This window comes from Delphinus delphis, chromosome 10 (genome assembly GCF_949987515.2).
Source record: "Delphinus delphis chromosome 10, mDelDel1.2, whole genome shotgun sequence".
NCBI classification, from domain to species: domain Eukaryota; kingdom Metazoa; phylum Chordata; class Mammalia; order Artiodactyla; family Delphinidae; genus Delphinus; species Delphinus delphis.
In genome coordinates, this window is record NC_082692.2 from 47,308,477 (window position 1) to 47,332,560 (window position 24,084).

At 36.7% G+C, this 24,084-nt stretch overlaps 1 protein-coding gene across 1 annotated transcript in view; it reads right to left on the reverse strand.

Annotated features, from left to right (window-relative positions):
• The window catches only part of NEK10 (NIMA related kinase 10), a 312,540-nt gene that overhangs the window by 195,922 nt on the left and 92,534 nt on the right, over positions 1 to 24,084 (reverse strand). Inside the window, exon 24 of the mRNA XM_060021364.1 lies at positions 12,195 to 12,270. Within this exon, the coding sequence (XP_059877347.1) occupies positions 12,195 to 12,270 (76 nt within the window). The remainder of the gene's footprint in view (positions 1 to 12,194; positions 12,271 to 24,084) is intronic.

Consider the following 24,084-nt stretch of genomic DNA (forward strand, 5'->3'; position numbering starts at 1 on the left):
TCTCCCTTTTCTTCTGAGCCGTGTGGATGAAAGGCTCTTGGTGCTGCAGCCAGGAGTTAGTGCTGTGCCTCTGAGGTGGGAGAGCCAACTTCAGGACACTGGTCCACAAGAGGCCTCCCAGCTGCACATAATATCAAATGGCGAAAATCTCCCAGAGATCTCCATCTCAACACCAGCACCCAGCTTCACTCAACGACCAGCAAGCTACAGTGCTGGACGTCCTATGCCAAACAACTAGCAAGACAGGAACACAACCCCACCCATTAGCAGAGAGGCTGCCCCAAATCATAATAAGTTGACAGACACCCCAAAACACACCACAAGACGTGGACCTGCCCACTAGAAAGACAAGATCCAGCCTCATCCACGAGAACACAGGCACTAGACCCCTCCACCAGGAAGCCTACACAACCCACTGAAGCAACCTTAGCCACTGGGGACAGACACCAAAAACAATGGGAACTACGAACCTGCAGCCTGCAAAAAGGAGACCCCAAACACAGTAAGATAAGCAAAATGAGAAGACAGAAACACACACAGCAGATGAAGGAGCAAGATAAAAACCCACCAGACCTAACAAATGAAGAGGAAATAGGCAGTCTACATGAAAAAGAATTCAGAATAATGATAGTAAAGATGATCCAAAATCTTGGAAATAGAATAGACAAAATGCAAGAAACATTTAAAAAAGACCTAGAAGAGCTAAAGAGGAAACAAACAATGATGAACAACACAATAAATGAAATGAAAAATACTCCAGATGGGATCAATAGCAGAATAACTGAGGCAGAAGAACGGATAAGTGACCTGGAAGATAAAATAGTGGAAATAACTACTGCAGACAAGAATAAAGAAAAAAGAATGAAAAGAACTGAGGACAGTCTCAGAGACCTCTGGGACAATATTAAATGCACCAACATTTGAATTATAGGGGTTCCAGAAGAAGAAGAGAAACAGAAAGGGACTGAGAAAATATTTGAAGAGATTATAGTTGAAAACTTCCCTAATATGGAAAGGAAATAGTTATTCAAGTCCAGGAAGCACAGAGAGTCCCATACAGGATAAATCCAAGGAGAAATATGCCAAGACACATATTAATCAAACTGTCAAAAATTAAATACAAAAAAACATATTAAAAGCAGCAAGGGAAAAACAACAAATAACACACAAGGGAATCCCCATAAGGTTAACAGCTGATCTTTCAGCAGAAACTCTGCAAGCCAGAAGGGACTGGCAGGACATACTTAAGGTGATGAAGGAGAAAAACCAACAACCAAGATTACTCTACCCAGCAAGGATCTCATTCAGATTTGATGGAGAAATTAAAACCTTTACCGACAAGCAAAAGCTGAGAGAGTTCAGCACCACCAAACCAGCTTTTCAACAACTGCTAAAGTAACTTCTCTAGGTAAGAAACACAAGAGAAGGAAAAGACCTACAACAACAAACCCAAAACAATTAAGAAAATGGGAATAGGAACATACATATTGATAATTACCTTAAATGTAAATGGACTAAATGCTCCCACCAAAAGACACAGATTGGCTGAATGGATACAAAAGCAAGACCCATATATTTGCTGTCTACAAGAGACACACTTCAGACCTAGAGACACATATAGACTGAAAGTAAGGGGATGAAAAAAGGTATTTCATGAAAATGAAACCAAAAGAAAGCTGGAGTAGCAATTCTCATATCAGACAAAATAGAGTTTAAAATAAAGACTATTAGAAGAGAAAAAGAAGGACACTACATAATGATGAAGGGATCTATCCAAGAAGAACATATAACAATAGTAAATATTTATGCACCCAACATAGGAGCACCTCAATACATAAGGCAAATACTAACAGCCATAAAAGGGGAAATAGACAGTAACACATTCATAGTAGGGGACTTTAACACCCCACTTTCACCCATGGACAGATCATCCAAAATGAAAATAAATAAGGAAAACCAAGCTTTAAAAGATACATTAAACAAGATGGACTTAATTGATATTTATAGGACATTCCATCCAAAAACAACGGAATACACATTTTTCTCAAGTGCTCATGGAACATTCTCCAGGATAGATCATATCTTGGGTCACAAATCAACCCTTGGTAAACTTAGGAAAATTGAAATTGTCTCAAGTATCTTTTCTGACCACAACGCTATGAGACTAGATATCAATTACAGGAAAAGATCTGTACAAAATACAAACACATGGAGGCTAAACAATACACTACTTAACAATGAAGTGATCACTGAAGAAATCAAAGAGGAAATCAAAAAATACCTAGAAACAAATGACAATGGAGACACAACGACTCAAAATCTATGGGATGCAGCAAAAGCAGTTCTAAGAGGGAAGTTTATAGCAATACAATCCTACCTTAAGAAACAGGAAACATCTCGAATAAACAACATAACCTTGCACCTAAAACAATTAGAGAAACAGAACAAAAAAACCCCAAAGCTAGCAGAAGGAAAGAAATCATAAAAATCAGATCAGAAATAAATGAAAAAGAGATGAAGGAAACAATAGCAAAGATCAATAAAACTAAAAGCTGGTTCTTTGAGAAGATAAACAAAATTGATAAACCATTAGCCAGACTCATCAAAAAAAAAAAGGGAGAAGACTCAAATCAATAGAATTAGAAATGAAAAAGGGGAAGTAACAACTGACAAAAGATCATGAGAGATAACTACAAGCAACTCTCTGCCATTAAAATGCACAACCTGGAAGAAATGGACAAGTTCTTAGAAAGGCACAGCCTGCCAAGACTGAATCAGGAAGAAATAGAAAATATGAACAGACCAATCACAAGCACTGAAATTGAAACTGTGATTAAAAATCTTCCAACAAACAAAAGCCCAGGACCAGATGGTTTCACAGGCGAATTCTATCAAACAATTAGAGAAGAGCTAACACCTATCCTTCTCAAACTCTTCCAAAATATAGCAGAGGGAGGAACACTCCCAAACTCATTCTACGAGGTCACCATCACCCTGATACCAAAACCAGACAAGGATGTCACAAAGAAAGAAAACTACAGGCCAATATCACTGATGAACATAGATGCAAAAATGCTCAACAAAATACTAGCAAACAGAATCCAACAGCACATTAAATGGCTCATACACCATGATCAAGTGGGGTTTACTCCAGGAATGCAAGGATTCTTCAATATATGCAAATCAATCAACGTGATACACCATATTAACAAATTGAAGGAGAAAAACCATATGATCATCTCAATAGATGCAGAGAAAGCTTTTGACAAAGTTCAACACCCATTTATGATCAAAACTCTGCAGAAAGTAGGCACAGAGGGAACTTTCCTCAACATAATAAAGGCCATATATGACAAACCCACAGCCAACATTGTCCTCAATGGTGGAAAACTGAAAGCATTTCCACTAAGATCAGGAACAAGACTACCCAAAGCATTCTGCAGATTTTATATGATCCTTATCAAATTACCCATGATACTTTTCACAGAACTAGAACAAATAATCCAAAAATTTATATGGAACCATAAAAGATCCAGAATTGCCAAAGCAATGCTGAGGAAAAAAAACAAAGCAGGAGGCATAACTCTCCCAGACTTCAGACAATACTACAAAACTACAGTAATCAAAACAGTGTGGTATTGGTATAAAAATAGACATAAGGATCAATGGAACAGAATAGAGAGCCCAGAAATAAATCCACATGGTCAATTAATCTTTGACAAAGGAGGCAAGAATATAAAATGGGAAGAAGTTCTTCAGCAAGTAGTGCTGGGAAAGTTAGCTGCATGTAAATCAATGAAGTTAGAATACACTCTCACACCATGCACAAAAGTAAACTTAAAATGGCATAGTGACTCAAACATAAGACATAATACCATAAAACTTCTAGAAGAGAGCACAGGCAAAACGTTCTCTGACATAAGTTACAGCAGTGTTTTCTTAGGTCAGTCTCCCAAGACAATAGAAATAAAAACAAAAATAAATAAATGGGACCTAGTCAAACTTACAAGGTTTTGCACAGCAAAGGAAACCATAAAAAAGAAAAATGAAGAAACCTACAGAATGGGAGAAAATATTTGCAAATGATGCGACTGAGAAGGGCTTAATCTCCAAAATATACAATCAGCTCATACAACTCAACAACAAAAAAACAAACAACCCAATGAAATAATGTGTAGAAGACCTTAATCGACATTTCTCTAAAGAAGACATACAGATGGCCAGTAGGCACATGAAAGGATGCTCAATACCACTAATTATTAGAGAAATGCAAATCAGAACTACAGTGAGGTATCACCTCACACTGGTCAGAATGGCTATCATCAAAAAAGTCTCCAAACAGTAAATGCTGGAGAGGGTGTGGAGAAAGGGGAACCCTCCTACACTGTTGGTGGGAATGTAAATTGGTGCAGCCACTATGGAGAACAGTATGGAGCTGTCTCAGAAAACTAAAAATACAATTACCATATGATCCAGCAATCCCAGTCCTGGGCATATACCCGGACAAAACTATAATTCAAAAAGATACATACACCCCTGTGTTCATGGCAGCACTATTCACAACAGCCAAAACATGGAAACAACCTAAATGTCCATTGACAGATGAATGGATAAAGAAGATGTGGTACACATATACAATGGAATATTACTCAGCCATTAAAAAGAACAAAATACTGCCATTTGCAGCAACATGGATGCGACTAGAGTTTATCATACTAAGTGAAGTAAGTTAGAAAGAGAAAGACAAATACCATATGATATCACTTACATGTGGAATCTAAAATATGGCACAAATGCACCTACCTACAAAGCAGAAATTCATAGAGATAGAGAACAGATTTGTGGCTTCCAAGGGTTGGGTGGGAGGGAGAGGCGTGGACTAGGAGTTTGGGATTGGTAGATGCAAACTATTATATATAGAATGGATAAACAATATGGTCCTACTGTACAGCACAGGAAACTATATCCAATCTCCTAGGATAAACCATAATGGAAAAGAATATTAAAAAACTGCATATATTTCTATAACTGAGTCACTTTGCTATACAGCAGAAATTGGCACAACATTGTAAATCAACTAGACTTCACTTTAAAAAAAGAATTATGAGGGCTTCCCTGGTGGCGCAGTGGTTGACAGTCCACCTGCCGATGCAGGGGACATGGGTTTGTGCCCCAGTCCGGGAAGAACCCACATGCCTCGGAGCAGCTGGGCCCGTGAGCCATGGCTGCTGAACCTGTGCATCCGGAGCCTGTGCTCCGCAACGGGAGAGGCCACAACAGTGAGAGGCCTGCGTACCACAAAAAAAAAAAAGAAAAAAGGAAAAAAAGAATTATGAGAGAAAGTATGTAGCTGGTATAATTAATAAAATTAGAGAATTTTAAATTGCTGCAGCCGTTATGGAAAACAGTATGAAGATTCCTCAAAAAATTAATAGAACTACCATATGATCCAGGTATTCCACTTCTGGGTATTTATTCAAAGAATATGAAAACAGTAATGTGAAAATTTATATTCACCTCTATGTTCATGATTTACAGTATCCAAGATATGGAAACAACCTAAGTGCCCATCAACAGATGATGGATAGAGAAGATGTGGTGTACATATATATATATATATATATATATATATATATATATATACAATGAAATACTACTCAGCCATAAAACAACGCAATCTTGCCCTTTGCAACAACATGGATGGACCTTGAACATCTTATGCTAAATTAAGTAAGTCAGATGGAGAAAGACAAATACAGTATGATTTCACTCACATATGGAATATAAAAAAAAACAAGAAAACAAAACAAAATAAATAACCAAAACAAACAAACCTGGAGATACTGAGAACAGAGTAGTGGTTACCAGATGGGAAGGGGTGGGAGGGGGGTGTGAAATGGGCAAAGTGGGTCAGTTGTATGGTGACAGATAGAAACTAAACTTTTGGTGGTGAACACACTGCACTGTATACTGAAAAAGAAATATAATGGGGCTTTCCTGGTGGCGCAGTGGTTGAGAGTCCACCTGCCAATGCAGGGGACACGAGTTCGTGCCCTGGTCCGGGAAGATCCCACATGCCGCAGGGCGGCTAGGCCCGTGAGCCATGGCCACTGAGCCTGCGCATCTGGAGCCTGTGCTCCGCAATGGGAGAGGCCACGACAGTGAGAGGCCCATGTACCGCAAAAAAAAAAAAAAGGAAATATAATGTTTTACACATGATACTTATGTTATAAACCAATATTACATCAATAACTTTTTAAATAAAAAAGGAAGATGTGGTGTATATATATATATAGATAGATATATATACATATCTATCTATCTATCTATCTATATATATATACAACAAAATTCTACTAAGCCATAAAAAAAGAATAAAATTCTGCCATTTGCAGCAACGTGGATGAAGCTAGAGATTATTATGCTTAGTGAAATAAGTTAGAGAAAGACATGTCATGTATGATATCATTTATATGTGGAATCTAAAAACTAATACAAATAAGTGTATAGCAAAACAGAAAAACAGACTCAACAGACATAGAAAACAAACTTATGGTTACCAAAGAGGAGAGGAAGTGAGGAAGTGGGGGTACTGCATTAACAAACTACTGTATATAAAATAGATAGTCAACAAGGATATGCTGTACTGCACAGAGAATTATACCAATGATCTTGTAATAACGTATAATGGATTATAATCTAAAAAAATATGAATCACTTTGCTGCACACCTGAAACTAACAATATTGGAAATCAACTATACTTCAATTAAAAAATATGTTAGTGCCTTAGAGCTTGATAAAAATGCACATGGATTTTTAATCACATTAAAGCACAGAATGTGGTACACATTATGTACAATGGAATATTTATATTTTTCAACCATTAAAAAGAAGGAAATCTTGTAATTTGCAACACCATGGTTGAACCTAGAGGACATTATTCTAGTTGAAATAAGCCAGACAAAGTAAAAAAAAAAAGCTGATTTCGTATAAACAGAGAGCGTAGAATGGTAGTTGCCACAGGCTGGGGGGAGGGAGAAATGGGATGATATAGATCAAATGGTACAAATTTTCAGTTATGAGAAGAATGAGTTCTGAGGATCTAATGTATGGCATGGTGACTATAGTTAATAACATGCTCCTGTGTACTTAAAAGTCCCGAGAGTAAATCTTAGTATTCTCAGAACAACAACAAAAAAGCGTTAATTATGTGAGGTGATGGATTTGTTAATTATACTGATCTTGGTAATCATTTCACAAATGTATATCAAATCGTGTTATACATTCTAAATATATACAATTATATTTGTCAATTTTTCCCAATTACTCTTCAATAAAGTTCAAAAAAGACATTTTAAGACAAAACCAGAATAACTTATTTTCACTTTAATAATTCAAAATATTTATTAGTATTCTGTCAGTCTGCTCCTAGAGGAGCAGGGAAACAACAGTGAACAAAACAGTTAACAGCTCTACTGTTGTGGAGTCTGTGTTTTAGTGGGAGACACATGATACACTAATCAAAATACAACATAATGCCAGAGAGAGACAAATGCTATGAAAAAATAAAGGGATGGGGTCTGAAGGAGGTTGCTATTTGGGGCAGATGATCAGGAAAACCTCTCCACAGAAGGGAACATTTAACAGAGAGCAGAAGGAAGAAAGGAGGTGAGCTGCAGCTCTGGAGGAGGAGCACCTGGTGGGCGCACATTGGAAATCTGAAGGCACAGGTGAAGGGGCAGCTGACGGGGTGGAAGGTTTGTTACAGTGTGAGGGAGAAATTTCCTTTATTTTATTACCATTATTTCGGGTACTGTTCATAGTCATACAAGTACTGGATCACTCATATAGTAAATATTTCTCGTGAGCCTATAAACCACACTCGGGCTCAGTGCTGGGGATAGTGGCCTATCACAAAATAAATATAAAATTCCACCTTGTGAAGGACAAGTGCATGGTGTGTGTAGGCCAGGGGCATCCTGCCCTGTTTTGGGGGGTTTGCCTGAGGAGGCTACATTCTAGCTGAGAGGTGAAGGGTGAGAAGAGTTAACCAGATGACAAGTGGGAAAAGCAGTATTCCAGGCAGAGAGAGCAGCATGTGCAAAAGCCCTGTGGCCACAGGGAACATGCAGGGAGCAGCTAAGAGTAGTGAAGTCTGGGTGGAGGTACAGCAGGAAGACATGGCAGAGACAGAGAATGCAGGGCTGTCCTCCTGTAGCCCAACTGAGGACGTGGTCTGTGAACTGTGTGAACTGGAGGCTACTGAAGTGTTTTAAGTCAATTAAGAGTCTCAGAGCTTGGAGATTCCTTAAGAACTTGAGAAGTACAGTTAGAAGTTGGGCAGGTTTCACTGTGTCTACTTGTTCAGGTTTTCCTACAGGTTTATTTTGATCCATCCAATGAAAACTTTAGTAGCTTTAAAAAAATTATCTAATGTAATAACATGAATGGGATTACACTAAGCAATAAAGTCACAAAGAATTCCCATTCCAGGATTAGTCAAAGTTTTCTATTTTTATTAGATCATACTTGTTTATTATCCAGAAATCCCAAATAACGTTCTGTGAAGAACTAGCCCAAAATGTATCTCAGAGTGTCAAACTCTAAATTCTGCTCTGAAAATGCAGTTGAAGGAAGTGTACAGTTTTGGACTCTGGAATTGGAGTAAGACGTAGAGATAAAAAATGGAACCAAGGACCATATTTGGAGAATATTCTCCATGAGAAGGATAATAAAGACCTGCCTAATAATGATAATAATCAGATAAGAAATAAGATAAGATAATAATCAGATAAGAAAAGGTTTTATGGAACTTCTGTTCCAGCACAATCAGTCCAGTGCCCATAGCACAATCAGTCCAGTGCCCACAAACCACTTATCTAGCAGCTGAGATATAAAGAATGATCCGATGGGACTTCCCTGGTGGTGCAGTGGGTAAGATTCCAAGGTCCCAATGCAGGGGGCCTGGGTCTGATCCCTGGTCAGGGAACTAGATCCCACATGCATGCCACAACTAAGAGTTCACATGCCACAACTAAGGATCCCACCTGCCACAACTAAGGGGCCCATGTGCTGCAACTAAGGAGCCTGCCAGCTGAAACTAAGGAGACTGCTGGCTGAAACTAAGGAGCACATGTGCCACAACTAAGGAGCAGGAGAGCCACACCTATGGATCCTGCCGGACAAAACTAAGGAGCCCATGTGCTGCAACTAAGGAGCCTGCCAGCTGCAACTAAGGAGACTGCTGGTTGCAACTAAGGAGCCCACGAGCCACAACCAAGGAGCCCACTGGTTGCAACTAAGACCCAGTGCAACCAAATAAATAAATAACAAATATTAAAAAAAAGAGAATGCTCCCAGGCACTTCCTGCAAAAGTTGATAAAGAACTTTCTGCTATTAAATAAGTTAATACCTGAGGAAGCAAAGGCAAAAGCAAAGAGCAAAATGATATGGGAACATCAAACTCTGGGGAACGTGGAGAGCTGGGGCAGGCATCCCAGGTCCACATGAATTGGCTCAGAGGAGCTCATAAGAATTACACAAAGATTACAGAATGTGGAGAGAAATACCCTGGAAATAGATGAAGGGACAATTCAAGAAAAGGCATGAAGGTATGAGACTCAGGGTAGAGACTGTGAAAGATATTTGTTTTACTTTTGTTCAATTCACAAACTCAGAGAAAACCCAAAGGGAAGGATATAAAAATATTCAAAAGTAATTGGACATGTCAAACAATATATTAGGAAACATCTTAAATTTGGAATAATTAGAATTTGAGAGATTATACAGCTGACATTTCCAGTGCATGTCCTTGACATCATGCAGTGAACAAGGTCCCATGACTCTCTGCCTGGGGGCTTCCTCCCAGCCACCCCAGGAGGCCAGGAGTGACTGAAGGTCACCCATGGAGTAGCCCTTAGTCACTTGTGGCTGAGAAAAGAAAAAAACCCCAAAACCCCTACATTTAATTTGGCATATAGGACAACTCTGAAACATCTCGTACAATGTATCCCAGATAATAATCTATGGATCTGATTTTTTAAAAATAAATTTATTTATTTATGGCTGTGTTGGGTCTTCATTGCTGCGTGTGGGCTTTCTATAGTTGAGGTGAGTGGGGGTTACTCTTAGTTGTGGTGCGAAGGCTTCTCATTGTGTTGGCCTCTTACTGTGGAGCACCAGGCTCTAGGCACGCAGACTTCAGTAGTTGCAGCATGCAGGCTCAGTAGTTGTGGCTCACGGGGTCTAGAGCACAGGCTCAGTAGTTGTGGTGCATGGGCTTAGTTGCTCCGTGGCATGTGGGATCTTCCAGGACCAGGGATCGAACCTGTGTCCCCTGCATTGGCAGGCGGATTCTCAACCACTGCGCCATCAGGGAAGTCTGGATCTGATTATTAATGTTTCCTGTACTGGCTGCTTTCCCTTCTCTGTCTCATTTCCTCCCCCGCCCCGACCCCCCACCACTATTTCATGGAACCACCTACTAAATAAACTATTTCACTTGGATTCTTGTCTTTTGGAAAATCCCGAAGTAAGAAAGTAATGGAATGTAATTTAGAACAGAGTTCTTTTAACTCTGGTTTGTGAGCCTAAGTTTACTGTAAAACCTTGTATTATAAAATACAAGGGGCATTTCTAACAACCAGGAGAGAGGAAGGTGGGATCAGGGAGTAGAAATAAATATTTTAAAGCAATTTAAAAGAACAAAGAGCTTGATAGAAAGATGAACGGTCATACATTTGTGATATTCCTAAGTGAAATAATACCTTAACTGTATTAGGAGGTTCAGCTTTCCTAACTCTGTAGTTAATTTAAAAATTAAAAGAAAATATGAATCCATCTTTGGGCTAATAAAACAAAATAGTTGTCATGTTTTAGATTTCTTCTCACATACTCTATAGATTTCCTGCCCCCCACCTCAACACACACACAAAATTATCATAATAGCAATTCTAAACTGAATTCACAGTCTTGGGAATAAATGTGCTTATTTTTAGTTTGTATTTTATTTGTTCTGTAATTTTGATTGACAATCAAATCTGTTCAGGAATATATGATTATTTAACACTTTTATGATTAAGCTTTTATTATTTTTGAAAAAGAATACAAAGTAGAACAAATGAAAACTATTATTCCAGCAACAAGTAATGGGTGAGTCATATCCTTATTATTAAGAGATTAAGTGCCCAGATAAACTATCAGTTTTCAAGGTACAATATTAGCCTGGCCACCAATCTCTACATCTTCCCATGAAGCTAGTTTCAAAAACAAAGATGTAAGAAATTTCTAGCAAAATAAATTCACCCCTTAAAAACACTATGTTGCACATTCTTGTATGAAAGCACTTTGTAAACTGGAGCTGTTATTTCCAAATTCCACCCTCCTTGGAGAAGATTCATTCTGAATCCTACCCCCAGGACTCTGCTGCATAATAGACCAGATTAAAAAAAGAAGATGGAAGCGTCTTGATTGCTTGACCCGACAAATGAAATTTCAGAATATTTCCCTGAAATCTGCTGCATCTACGGACTACCATATCTGTTTGCTAATTTCAACAGATTCAGACAAATGATATGTGATCAGCAAAAGAAGATTCTCACTTCATGATAATTAATGGATTGCAAAGGAACCCTAAAAAGCATGCTAAAAAAGTCTCAATTCATCAAAATAATGCTCATTTACCCAAGAAGCACCAACTTTGTAAATATATGTGTAAGTATATATATCATCATTTATTCATTCACATAATAAAATTTATTCAGCACCTATTATTTGCCAGATGCTGGGACAGGTATTAGGACATAAAAACCCTTTCCTTGACCTTGAATGTCTATAGATGGAAAGAGAGTAAAAGAATCATATATAAAATAGATGCAATAAAATGTTCCAAGTGTCATATTGCGTAACAAGTCTACTAATTCATTCACAGATTCATTCAACAACTCTGTACACCTACTGTGTGCTAAAGATCACTTCAATTACAAGTAATTGAGGGGCAGAGTTACCTTAAAGGAAAGATAGTTTGTTATTTTAAACACATAATGGTACGATTCTATACATGTGTATTACCTGGATAATTGAGGAAAACTTATTAAATATGTAAATATCTTTCCTTTGCAAGCCAAGAAAAGAAATGAAAGCCCAAACCAGTTAAAAAAAGGTGTTAGAGAGCCATAAAATAATTGTCCTTACCAGGAATACAGAATTGTTCCTACAACAGATGTAAGTTTGCTGCTTTCTTGTTTTTGCTTTGCCAGGCCAAAGTCAGCTACAATTCAAGAAACAAAACAATTTGATTATATTTTCCCAGAATTAGCATTGTTCCTTAGCTTTTAACATTCTGCAAAAACAAAACAAAACAAAACAAAGAAAAAAGCTATTACAATTCACAAGAGAAAGCTTTTCTTGTTTTCCCTGTCAAAATGCCCCATGCGCCAATCTTCTGAACCACTCCCAGCCTTCATTAATGGTGTACATACATTAGGTCATTATGCTATATATATTGACATAATGAGGTTTCATTAAAAAATATTAAAAGAGTCTTTCTGACTGGAAGATAGGACAAAGTACTTATTGAACTTGTGATTCTACTTTTTTTTTTTTTTTCTGTACGCGGGCCTCTCACTGTTGTGGCCTCTCCCGTTGCGGAGCACAGGCTCCGGACGCGCAGGCCCAGCGGCCATGGCTCACGGGCCCAGCCGCTCCGCGGCATGTGGGATCTTCCCGGACCAGGGAATGAACCCGTGTCCCCTGCATCGGCAGGCGGACTCTCAACCACTGCGCCACCAGGGAAGCCCCGTGATTCTACTTTTTTAGATTACCCTTTATAATTTTCAAATAAATAAAATGAATCTAATGTTTTGGCATATGGCAGTCATCACCTCATCCAGCTAAAAAAATAAACAAATATGGTAAGCCTAAATAATCACCATGAAGGTCTGAAAACCTGAAATGGATGGTATCTATTTGTACAAAGTCATAGTAAATAATAATGTTCACAATCATCTCAAAATACTTATATAATAATATAATTATATTAATACAATGGGTCTAATTTTTAAACTAGAACACTAAATATTTATATTTAATATTAGCATTAGCTATATTTTTCAAAGCACCTTCACATACTTCTATTTTTTAAGCCACTCAATAACTTAGATCAAAGTGGTAGAAACAGATATTATTCCTATTATCATTGTATGGATTTACAAACATTTCAAGAGGTTTAATTACTAGAATTAAACAAAAAGACAGTGTTGAACCAGGGCAAAAATTCAAGTTGCTATTCCTAATAGTTTGATGTTCACAATATCACTTTTTAAGTGTACTAAATATGTATGGAATTTCACAGTAATGAATTTTAATAAAAAGTATTTGATTATCTATTCTAAAGTGTCTTTGACAGGTTGAAAATATTCTGGAGTACCTTTGACTTCAAAGTAATATTAATTCATGTTATTAATAATAATATCCATTTACAAAACAACAACCTTGAACTAGCACAAATTTAGCTGCTTACATATATTGTCTGTTTTAATACTCACAGTGCAATAGGAATTATTATAGTTAGTGCCTGTTAGTGCTTAAAGGCAAGGACTCTGGAACCAAACAGGCTCAGTTCAAATCCTGGCTTCATTATGTGCTACCTGAGTAACCCTGGGCAAGTTATTTAATCTCTCTTTGCAATAGTTTTCTTATCTGTAAAATAGTGATTGTAATAATATAGATAGTAGCGCTATAATATTAAAATCTGAATAAGTTAACATATGCAAGTGTAGTATAGCATAGTGATAATCAACTGATGTATATCGCTATTTAATCTTCACAACCACCCATTTTATATATGAAGAAACTGAGGCTCAAAGAGAATTAGTGCCTTGCTCAGGGTTTCTCAGGGAGAAATGAACAGAGTTAGACATGAATTTGATGTTGCTCAATTCTAAAGCCCCAAATTCTTATCAAAACAGAATACAATACTGCCAACAAAGAAAAATCAGGCCCAAACCATTTTATTTACAAATTCAACCAAACACTTAAGGGATAAATATCAGTTATGCATAAACTCTACCAGAAAATAGAAGAGGAGAGAACACTTCCTAACTCATTTTATGAAGTCAACATTACCCTGAACAAGTCCATACAAAGACATTACAAGAAAAGAAAAGCACAGAACAGTATTCCCCATGAGAATAGATACAAAAAATAAGTAAATCCAATCTAGGGATATATTAAAAAGGATAACACATAATAACCAAGTGGGGTTTATGCCAAAAATACAATGCTGATCCAACATTTAAAAATTAATCAATATAGTTCACCAGATCAGAACATTAGAGAAGGAAATCATACAAACATCTCAATAGTTGTATAAGAAGAATTTGAGAAAATTCAGTATCTATTCCTTTTAGCAAAGTGGAAAATAGACAGGCATTTCCTTAACCTGATAAAGGGCATCTATGAAAAACCTACTGCTAACTTTCTAGTTAATGTTAAAAGATTGAATGTCTTTCCCTTAAGATCAAAAAAACAAGGCTGGATGTTATCTTGACTTATGGTGACCATTTCACAGTATATAACAAATATCGAATCATTAAGTTACACAGCTGAAACTAATACAATGTTGTAGGTCAATTATATCTCAATTAAAGCAAAGAAAAATTAAAAAAAGATATGGCCATCTTGTTAATATATTGATAGATATTTTGAAGAGATTGTCATATAAGAACATTTTTAATGTGCCTTGATAACTGAATTTTTCAAATAAATCAGAAAACATTATTTTCTCTTTCCTTTCAAAAAAAAAAAGAAAGAAAGAAAACATACTAATTACAATACCATCATAGGAACAAATATCTAGGAATAATATGACAAAGGACATGAAAGACCTATGCAGGGAAAATTATAAAATTTTGTTACAGAGTCATTAAAGAAGATTAAAATTAATGGAGAGAAAGTCCAAATTCATGGATTGGGATTTTCAATATTATATAGATTTCATTCTTCCTAAACTAATTTATGTAATTCCAATCATATGTCTTCATATTTTGGGCAGAACTTCACAAATTGAGTATAAAATTCATATAGAAATAGAAACTGCCAAGAGGAGCCATGGAGTTTAATATAAAAGAGGACGAAGTTTTCTATAGTATATTAAGAATTATTACAAGTCCATAGTAATTAAGACAAGGTAGTATAAACTCAAGGATACAAAGAGAAAAAGGCAAGGATGTCCGCTCTTACCATTCCTATTCAAGATTGTACTACACATCCAAGTAAGTGCAATAATTGCATACAAATTTTTGTGCGAAGATAATTTTTTATTTCTCTTTGATAGATTCCTTGGAGTGGGATTACTGGATCCTATGATAAGTGTATGTTTAATGTCATAAAAAACTACCAAGCCAAAATAGTTTCCATTGTGTTCTCGCCAGAAATGTATGAGAGTTCTAGTTGCTTCTGCCTCCTCACCAGCATTTTAAGTTATCAGGGGTTTTTTAATTAGCCATTTTAACTAGTATGTAGTGATAGCTCAGTATAGCTTTCATTTGCATTTCCCTAATGACTAATGGTGCTGAACATTTTTTATGTATTTATTTGCCATCTGTGTATCTTCTTTAATGAAGTGCTTGTTCAAAGTTTGGCCCATTTTGTCATGGGGTTGTTTGTTTTCTTATTACTGAGCTTTCTTATTATTTGTATTATTGATACTAATTCTTTGTCAGATAGATGATCTACAAATATTTTCTCCTTGTCTTCAACTTGTTTTTTCATCCTCTTAGTAATAACTTTCATAGAACAGAAATTTTAAACATTAACGAAGTTCAATGAATTAATTTATATATATATATTATGGTTTTTATGTTATAGTTTATTTTCATTTATTTATTTTACTCTGGCTGTGCTGGGTCTTCTTTTGGCAAGTGGGCCTCCCTAGTTGCAGCGTGTGGGCTTTCTAGTTGTGGTGTGTGGGCTCTAGAGCACGCAGGCTTAGTTGCAGTATGTGGGATCTTAGTTCCCCGACAAGGGATCGAACCTGGGCCGCCTGCATTGGGAGCACGGAGACTTAACCACTGGACCACGAGGGAAGTCCCTTGATGTTATAGTTAAGAAATATTTGCCTAGTCCAGGCTATTCTGCTGAAGAGGCCACATAGAGAAGAGGGGTCCTGGTGAATGAGAGGCCAAGTTCCAGACAAAAGCCAGAACTAATTGCCCACCATGTGAGTGAGCCTTCTTGGAAGTGGACACCCAGGCCAAGTCAAGGCTTCAGATGATGCAGCCCTGGCTGACAGCTTGACTGAAGCCTCATGAGAGACCTTGAGCCAGAATCATCCAGCTAAGCTGCTGCTGGATTCCTGCCCCTTGAAATGGTGAGAAAATAAATGTTTGTTGTCTTAAGCCACTAAGCTTTGTGGTAATTGGTTACACAATAATGGATAATTAATACAACCACTATCACCTAGTCCAGGACACCACGAACTCTCATCGAGGCTACTGAACTATACTTTCTAAGCAGACTCCCCACAGCCATCACTACCCTCCAAAACATAATTCTCCATACCAGAGTCACAATGATCTTTGAAAGACCTAAAGCAGATATCACTACCTAAAGGTTAAAATTCTTTAAAGGCTTCTGATAGATACTAAGAATAAAGACCAAACTACAAGGCCTAAAAGGCCATACATGATCTGGGTTTTCAGAACGGTCTTTCTTGACCATATTATCAAAAACTCATCCCTGGGCTTCTCTGGTGGCGCAGTGGTTGGGAGTCTGCCTGGCGATACAGGGGGCGCGGGTTCGTGCCCCGGTCGGGGAGGATCCCGCGTGCCGCGGAGTGGCTGGGCCCGTGGGCCGTCGCCGCTGGGCCTGCGCATCTGGGGCCTGTGTTCCGCAGTGGGGGAGGCCGCAGCAGTGAGAGGCACCCGTACCGCAAAACAAAAACAAAAACAAAAACAGAAACAAAAAAAACTCATCCCTTTCCTCAATACTCTCCTATTATATTTATTTAATTCTTACTATCTTTCAATCTGAAATTACTTTCTTTGTTTTTATTTACGTAATATTCATTTACGTATTGGGGTCTGTAATTCCTAACCAGAATGCAAGATTCATGAGAGCAAAGATTTTGTGTGGTTTATCACTGTAGACAGATGGAGATGTATCTTTCGATACATATATAGACATATATGCATATGTCTGAGTATATTTATCTATCTGTCCTCTCGATACAGTAGTACTACTGACAAATGAGAGGGCTAAGCTCTACAAGGTGTTTTTAAGAACTATGCAAAAGCTAGATGGCTTGCTATAACTTTTCCATTTCTCTATAGTGCAATGGAGAAAACTGGTAGAAATAGCATAGTGTTTCAATATTTTGGGGAGCTCACTATAATTTTGGCATACATAAACTTTGACCAACTTACTATCTAAAATAATACTTTGACTTTTAGTTCTAATGCTACATAGAAATTATCCTGTTTCTATAAAAATGCCACTGATTTTGAAAGGCAAAAAACCAAGGAGTGGCACTCACAATGACTCTACTCACTCCAGTTAATTGAGACAATGGCAGAAACTTGGACAGCTGTCTGCAAAATCACCGATGGTCAAGAAGTACTCTTAAAGAGGAAAAAATCTAATATTGTTTGGCTATTTAGAAAATTCTGGTAGCAGCATTAATGTTTTTATTACTCTTTCCACATCTGTGACCATATTTGGAGTGGAGGAAAAGGTTTTATTTCAGAAAGTGTGGTCATAACAGCATTCATGTGCTAAAATAGAAATTTAAAAATGACAACAGAAAACATTTTATATATAGCACATATTAAAAAGGGTAAAAACCCTCTCCTTTGGTAGAACAAATGATACCAAAAATGTTAAAGACTGTAGAATCTTTATGCTACAGCCTGAAGCTGTCAACTTTCAGATGGAAAAGATGTGTGGTTGAGACCCTAGATTCTTGCTCTGTTGTTTACTATCTGTGCAACATTGGTTACATCACTCACTACTCTGTGTTCTCAAAAAAATGGCCTATAAACTTACTTCTTGCAGGGGTTTCTCAAATAAAACTATGACAATGGATGAGAAGCATTTGGAAATACTGCACAGATATAAAGTGTTCCCATTCTTCTCCACATGAGCTTTCATCCATCACATGTCTGTCAGAAGCTCCCAAGTTCACAGCCAAGACAGAAAGCCCTAGTCTTTGTCTGGGGATTCACCCCTAGCCCTATGAAGCACCTGCCTCTTCACACCCCATCTGGGATATCCCAAACCGCAGATAACATCACATCTTCCCCACTGCCTAGGCTTGAAGTCTCTGACACGTCTCTCTTGCTCCTATACTTACTCACTCACCAGGTCTTATATCTGAATTTCCAATTGTTTCTGTGATCACAGTTTAAATATGCCAGTAGCCCAGGCCCTCTCTACTCCTGCAATAACTCAGGTGTACCTCATCAGAAAGCTTTTCCTTATAATCCATTCTACAAAGTATTTAACAGTGGGAAAATCTACCAACCCCTGCCTTCATCACAGTAGGTCCCCATTAAGTATCAGAAGGTCTCCTGATTACTATTCTTTATAAAGTTTCCAGCTGCCCTATCTGGCCTTCAAGATGGTACATGTACTCACTGATTCACTTATTTGTCCAACAAATATCCACTAAGTATATACTATGTTCCAGGTAACGGGCTAGGTACTAAAGATAAGATGGTAACCACATCAGAAACCATCCATATTGACACAACCCTTAGGACCAGTGGCAGAGATACACATTAAACCAAGAATCACACATATAAATGTAAATTTACAGTTAGGATAAGATCATTAAAGAACAGGTAGATATATGATATTATGAGAGGGTAATGTAAGGGACACAGCTGATCAGGAAAAGCTTCTGTGATAAAATGGTGGTTGAATGAATATATGAAGGAGGACAGGTGTTAACTAGGTAAGAAACCATCCATATTGACACAACCCTTAGGACCAACGGCAGAGATACACATTAAACCAAGAATCATACATATAAATGTAAATTTACAGTTAGGATAAGATCATTAAAGAACAGGTAGATATATGATATTATGAGAGGGTAATGTAAGGGACACAGCTGATCAGGAAAAGCTTCTGTGATAAAATGGTTGAATGAATATATGAAGGAGGGCAGGTGTTAACTAGGTAAGAAAAGAAAGAGGAGAAGAGACTTCCATGCTGAGGAAGCTACATATACAAAGGTCCTGTGATCAAGGGAGCATGGTCCACTGAGGAACTGAGAAAAAGCCAGGCTTGCCAGAGGGTAGAAAATCAGGGATAAAGGACTCTGCAGGCCATGCTCAGATGACTGACCTCTCTCATTATCAGCCAATCTAAATGTCCACTCCAACAAAGTATTGGCCTCACCCTTGTACCACACTTGATTATGAGCACCTGGGTGCCCTTAAGCCTGCCTTTTTCTTTGCCTGAAATGGCTTCCCTAAGGGAATACTATAAAGAGACTCGGTTAAAAGATGAACTCTAGAAGCAGACATGGTTCATCCCTGGCTCTGTCAACCAATTACTTGGGTGATTTAAGCAACTTTCCTAACCTCTCTAAACTTCTTCATTATCTGTAAAGATGGGAATGTGCTTGAGAGTATTGGATGAGATAAAGGATGTATAACTTTTATCTCATAGTAAATAATCAAGAGATGTAGTTATGGGCAGTTTCTCCTATCCTTCAAAGCATAGCTAAAATTTGTGTCATTTTAAAATGTCTTTCCTGAGCAAAATAAAAACAAGGAGTGACTCTGACAATTTTAGGAAGTGATAAGTTAAGATCCCCATAATACTTGGCAATGACAGAAGATTCTGCTTGAGCATAACTATACAAGAAACCAGAAGAAAGATGTCCACCTTGCAACCCCACTACATCCACTATTCTGCCCTTTCCTTCTGCTTCAGTAAATGCAGAGGTAACCTTCAACTTTCATAGCAATGGAATTATCAGTAACATCCTGTCAGTGTAGGGCTGCACAGGGGATGAGAAGTGTTTCCCAGAAAGATGCTCAGAAAGTTTTCCTCAGAAAATCCCTGTCCCACTGGCACATCTGCCTCTGTAGATCATGCAGATTTCTAATCCCTACCCCCAAAACTTCCCTCTGACCTTCCTCCAAATGAAGTACAGCTGATATTTACAATATTATTTCTAATTCAACAAGTGAAAGTCTAATCAAGTCTAAAATGGAATTCCCTAAAATCCAGAAAATAGTTAACAAAATGGCAATAAGAACATACCTATCCATAATTACTTTAAATGTAAATGGAATAAATGCTCCAATCAAAAGACATAGAATGGCTGAATGGAAACAAAAACAAGACTCACGTATATGCTGCCTATAACAGACTCACTTCAGACCTAAAGACACACACAGACTGAAAGTGAGGGGATATAAAAAGATATTCCATGCAAGTGGAAATGAAAAAAAAAAAGCAGAGGAAGCAATATTGATATTAGACAAAATAGACTTTAAAACAAAGATTTGTAACAAGAGACAAAGAAGGACATTACATAATGAGAAAAGGATCAATTCAACAAGAGAATATATACTTATGTATACATACGTATATACATACCCAACATAGGAGCACCTAAGTATATAAAGCATATATTAGCAGACATAAAGGTAGAAATTGACAGTAACACAATAATAATGGGGGACTTTAACACCCCACTTACATCAGTGGACAGATCATCCATACATAAAATCAGTAAGGTCTTAATGACACATTATACCAGCAATCTGGTATAGATTAGATATATTAATCTGTATATTAATAGATATATACAAAACATTCCAACCAAAAAAAGCAGAATACACATTCTTTTCAAGTGCACATGGAATATTCTCCAGGATAGATCACGTGCTAGCCCACAAACCACGTCTCAATAAATTTAAGAAGACTGAAATCACATAATGCATCTTTTCTGACCACAATGGTATGAGACTAGACATCAACTACTAAAAAAGAAAAAAAAAACTGTAAAAAACACAAACACATGGAGTCCAAACAATATGCTACTAAACATCTAATGGGTCAGTGAAAAATATCAAAGAGAAAAAAAAAAAAACCTTGAGACAAATGAAAATGGAAACACAACAATCCAAAATCTATGAGATACAGCAAACGCAGTTCTAAAAGCAATACAAGTCTGTCTCAGAAAATAAGAAAAACCCTAAAACAAAATCTAATCTTACACCTAAAAGCACTAGGAAAAACAACAACAAGTAAAACCCAAAGTTAGTAGAATGAAAAAAATATTACAGATCAGAGTGGAAATAAGTGAAATAGAGACTAAATACACAATACAAAAAAATCAATGAAATAAAGAGTTGGTTCTTTAAAAAGATAAACAAAATCGATAAACCTTTAGACAGACTCATCAAGAAAAAAGGGAGAGCGCCCAAATAAATAAAATCAGAAATGAAAGAGAAGTTACACCTGACACCACAGAAATAAAAGAACCATAAGAGATAACAATGAACAATTACATGTCAATAATATGGGTAACCTAAAAGAAATGGATAAATTTCTAGAAACATACAATCTCCCAAGACTAAACAAGAAATAGAAAATATGAACAGGCCAATTACCAGTAAGGAAATTGAATCAGTAATAATAATAATATAAAAAACTCTGAACAAACCAAATTCCAGGACCAGACAGCTTCACAGGTGAATTCTATAAAATATTTAAAGAAGAATTAACACCTATCCTTTCCAAATTATTCCAAAAAATTAAAGAGGAAAAAAATACTTCTGAACTCATTCTATAAGGCCGGAATCAACCTGATACCAAAATCAGACAAATACATCACACACACACACAATTTACAGGTCAGTATCACTGATAAATATAGATGCAAAAATTTTCAACAAAACATTAACAAACTGAAGTGAACAATACGTTAAAAGGATCATACACCATGATCAAGTGGGATTTATCCCAGGGATGCAAGGATGGTTCAACATCCACAAATCAATCAATATCATACACCACATTAACAAACTGAAAAATAAAAATCATATGATCATCTTAATAGACACAGAAAAAGCTTCTGACAAAATTCAACATCCACTTATGATAAAAACTCTCAACAAAGTGGGTACAGAGGGAACATACCTCAACATAATAAAGACCATATATAACCTTTATTTACTTTCATCATTTACTCAATGATGAAAAGTTGAAAGAATTTCCTCTAAGATCAGGAACAAGACAGGATGCCCACTCTTGCCACTTTTATTCAACATAGCATTGGAACTCCTAGCTATATCAATCAGACAAGAAAAAGAAATAAAAGGAAGCCAAATTGGAAAGGCAGAAGTAAAACTCACTGTTTGCAGGTGACATGATACTATATATACAAAATCCTAAAGATGCTACCAAAACTATTAGAACTAATAAATGAATTGAGTAAAGTGGCAGAATACAAAATTAATATACAGAAGTCCATTGCATGCTTTACATTAACAACAAACTATCAGAAACAGAAATTAAGAAAACAATTCCATTTACAATTGCATCAAAAAAGAATAAAATACATAGGAATACACCTAACCAAAGACCTAAAAGACTTGTACTCAGAAAACTATAATACACTGATGAAGAAAATTGAAGACGACACAAACAAATGGAAAGATACACCATGCTCATGTATTGGAAGAATTAATATTGCTAAAATGACCATATTACCCAAGGACATCTACAGAGTCAATCCAATCCCTGTCAAAATACCAAAGCCATTTTTCACAGAACTAGAACAAATAATTCTAATTTCTATGGAAATTAGACCCTGAATAGCCAAGGCATCTTGAGAAAAAAAGGACAAAGCTGGAGGTATCATGCTCCCTGATTTCAAACTATCCTACAAAACTACAGCTATCAAAACAGTATGGTACTGACACAAAAACAAACACATAAGTGAATGAAACAGAATAGAGAGCCCAGAAATAAACTCATGCTTATGTGGTGAATTAATCTATGACAAAGGTAAGATTATAAAATGGGGCAAAGAAAGCCACTTCAATAAATGGTGTTGGGAAAGCTGAACAGCTACATGCAAAAGAATCAAACTGGACTACTTTCTCACACCATGCAAAAAAATAAATTCAAGATGGATTAAAGACTTAAATGAAACCATAAATTTCCTCGGAGAAAACAGGCATTGTTTGGCATTGAAATTGGTCTTAGGATTTTTTTTATATGTCTCCTCAAACAAGGGAAATAAAAAAGCAAAGATAAACAAATTGAACTACATCAAACTAAAAATCTTTTGCACAGCTATAGGAGATACCAAGAAAATGAAAAGGCTGCCCACTGAATGGGAGAAGATATTTGCAAATGACATATAAATATATAAACAGCCATACAACTCAACATAAAAAAGAAAACTGATTAGAAAATGGGCAGAGGACCTGAACAGACATTTTTCCAAAGAAGACATACAGCTGGCCAACAGACACATGAAAAAATGCTCAATGTCACTAATCATCCGGGAAATGCTAACCCAAAACACAGTAAGATATCACCTCATACCTGTCAGAATGGCTATTATCAAAAAGACCACAAATAACAAATGTTGGATGTAGAGAAAAGGGAACCCTTGTGTACTATTGATAGGATTGTAAATTAGTACTGCCACTATGGAAACAGTATGGAGGTTCCTCAAAAAATTAAGAATAGAACTACGATACAATCCAGCAATTTCACTTCTGAATATTACCCAAAGAAAACAAAAACACTAACTCAAAAATATATACGCACCCTTATGTTCACTGAAGCATTGTTTACAATAGCCAAGATATGAAAGCAACTTAAGTGCTCATCAAGAGATGAATGGATAAAGATGGTGTGATATATATATATATATATATATAAATACACACACACACACACACACACACACAGTGGAATATTACTCAGCCTTAGAGGGCATTATGCTTAGTGAAGTAAGTCAGACAAAGACAAATACCATAGGATTGTACTTATATATGGAATCTAAAAATCAAAACAAACAAAACAAATGATAACAAACACATAG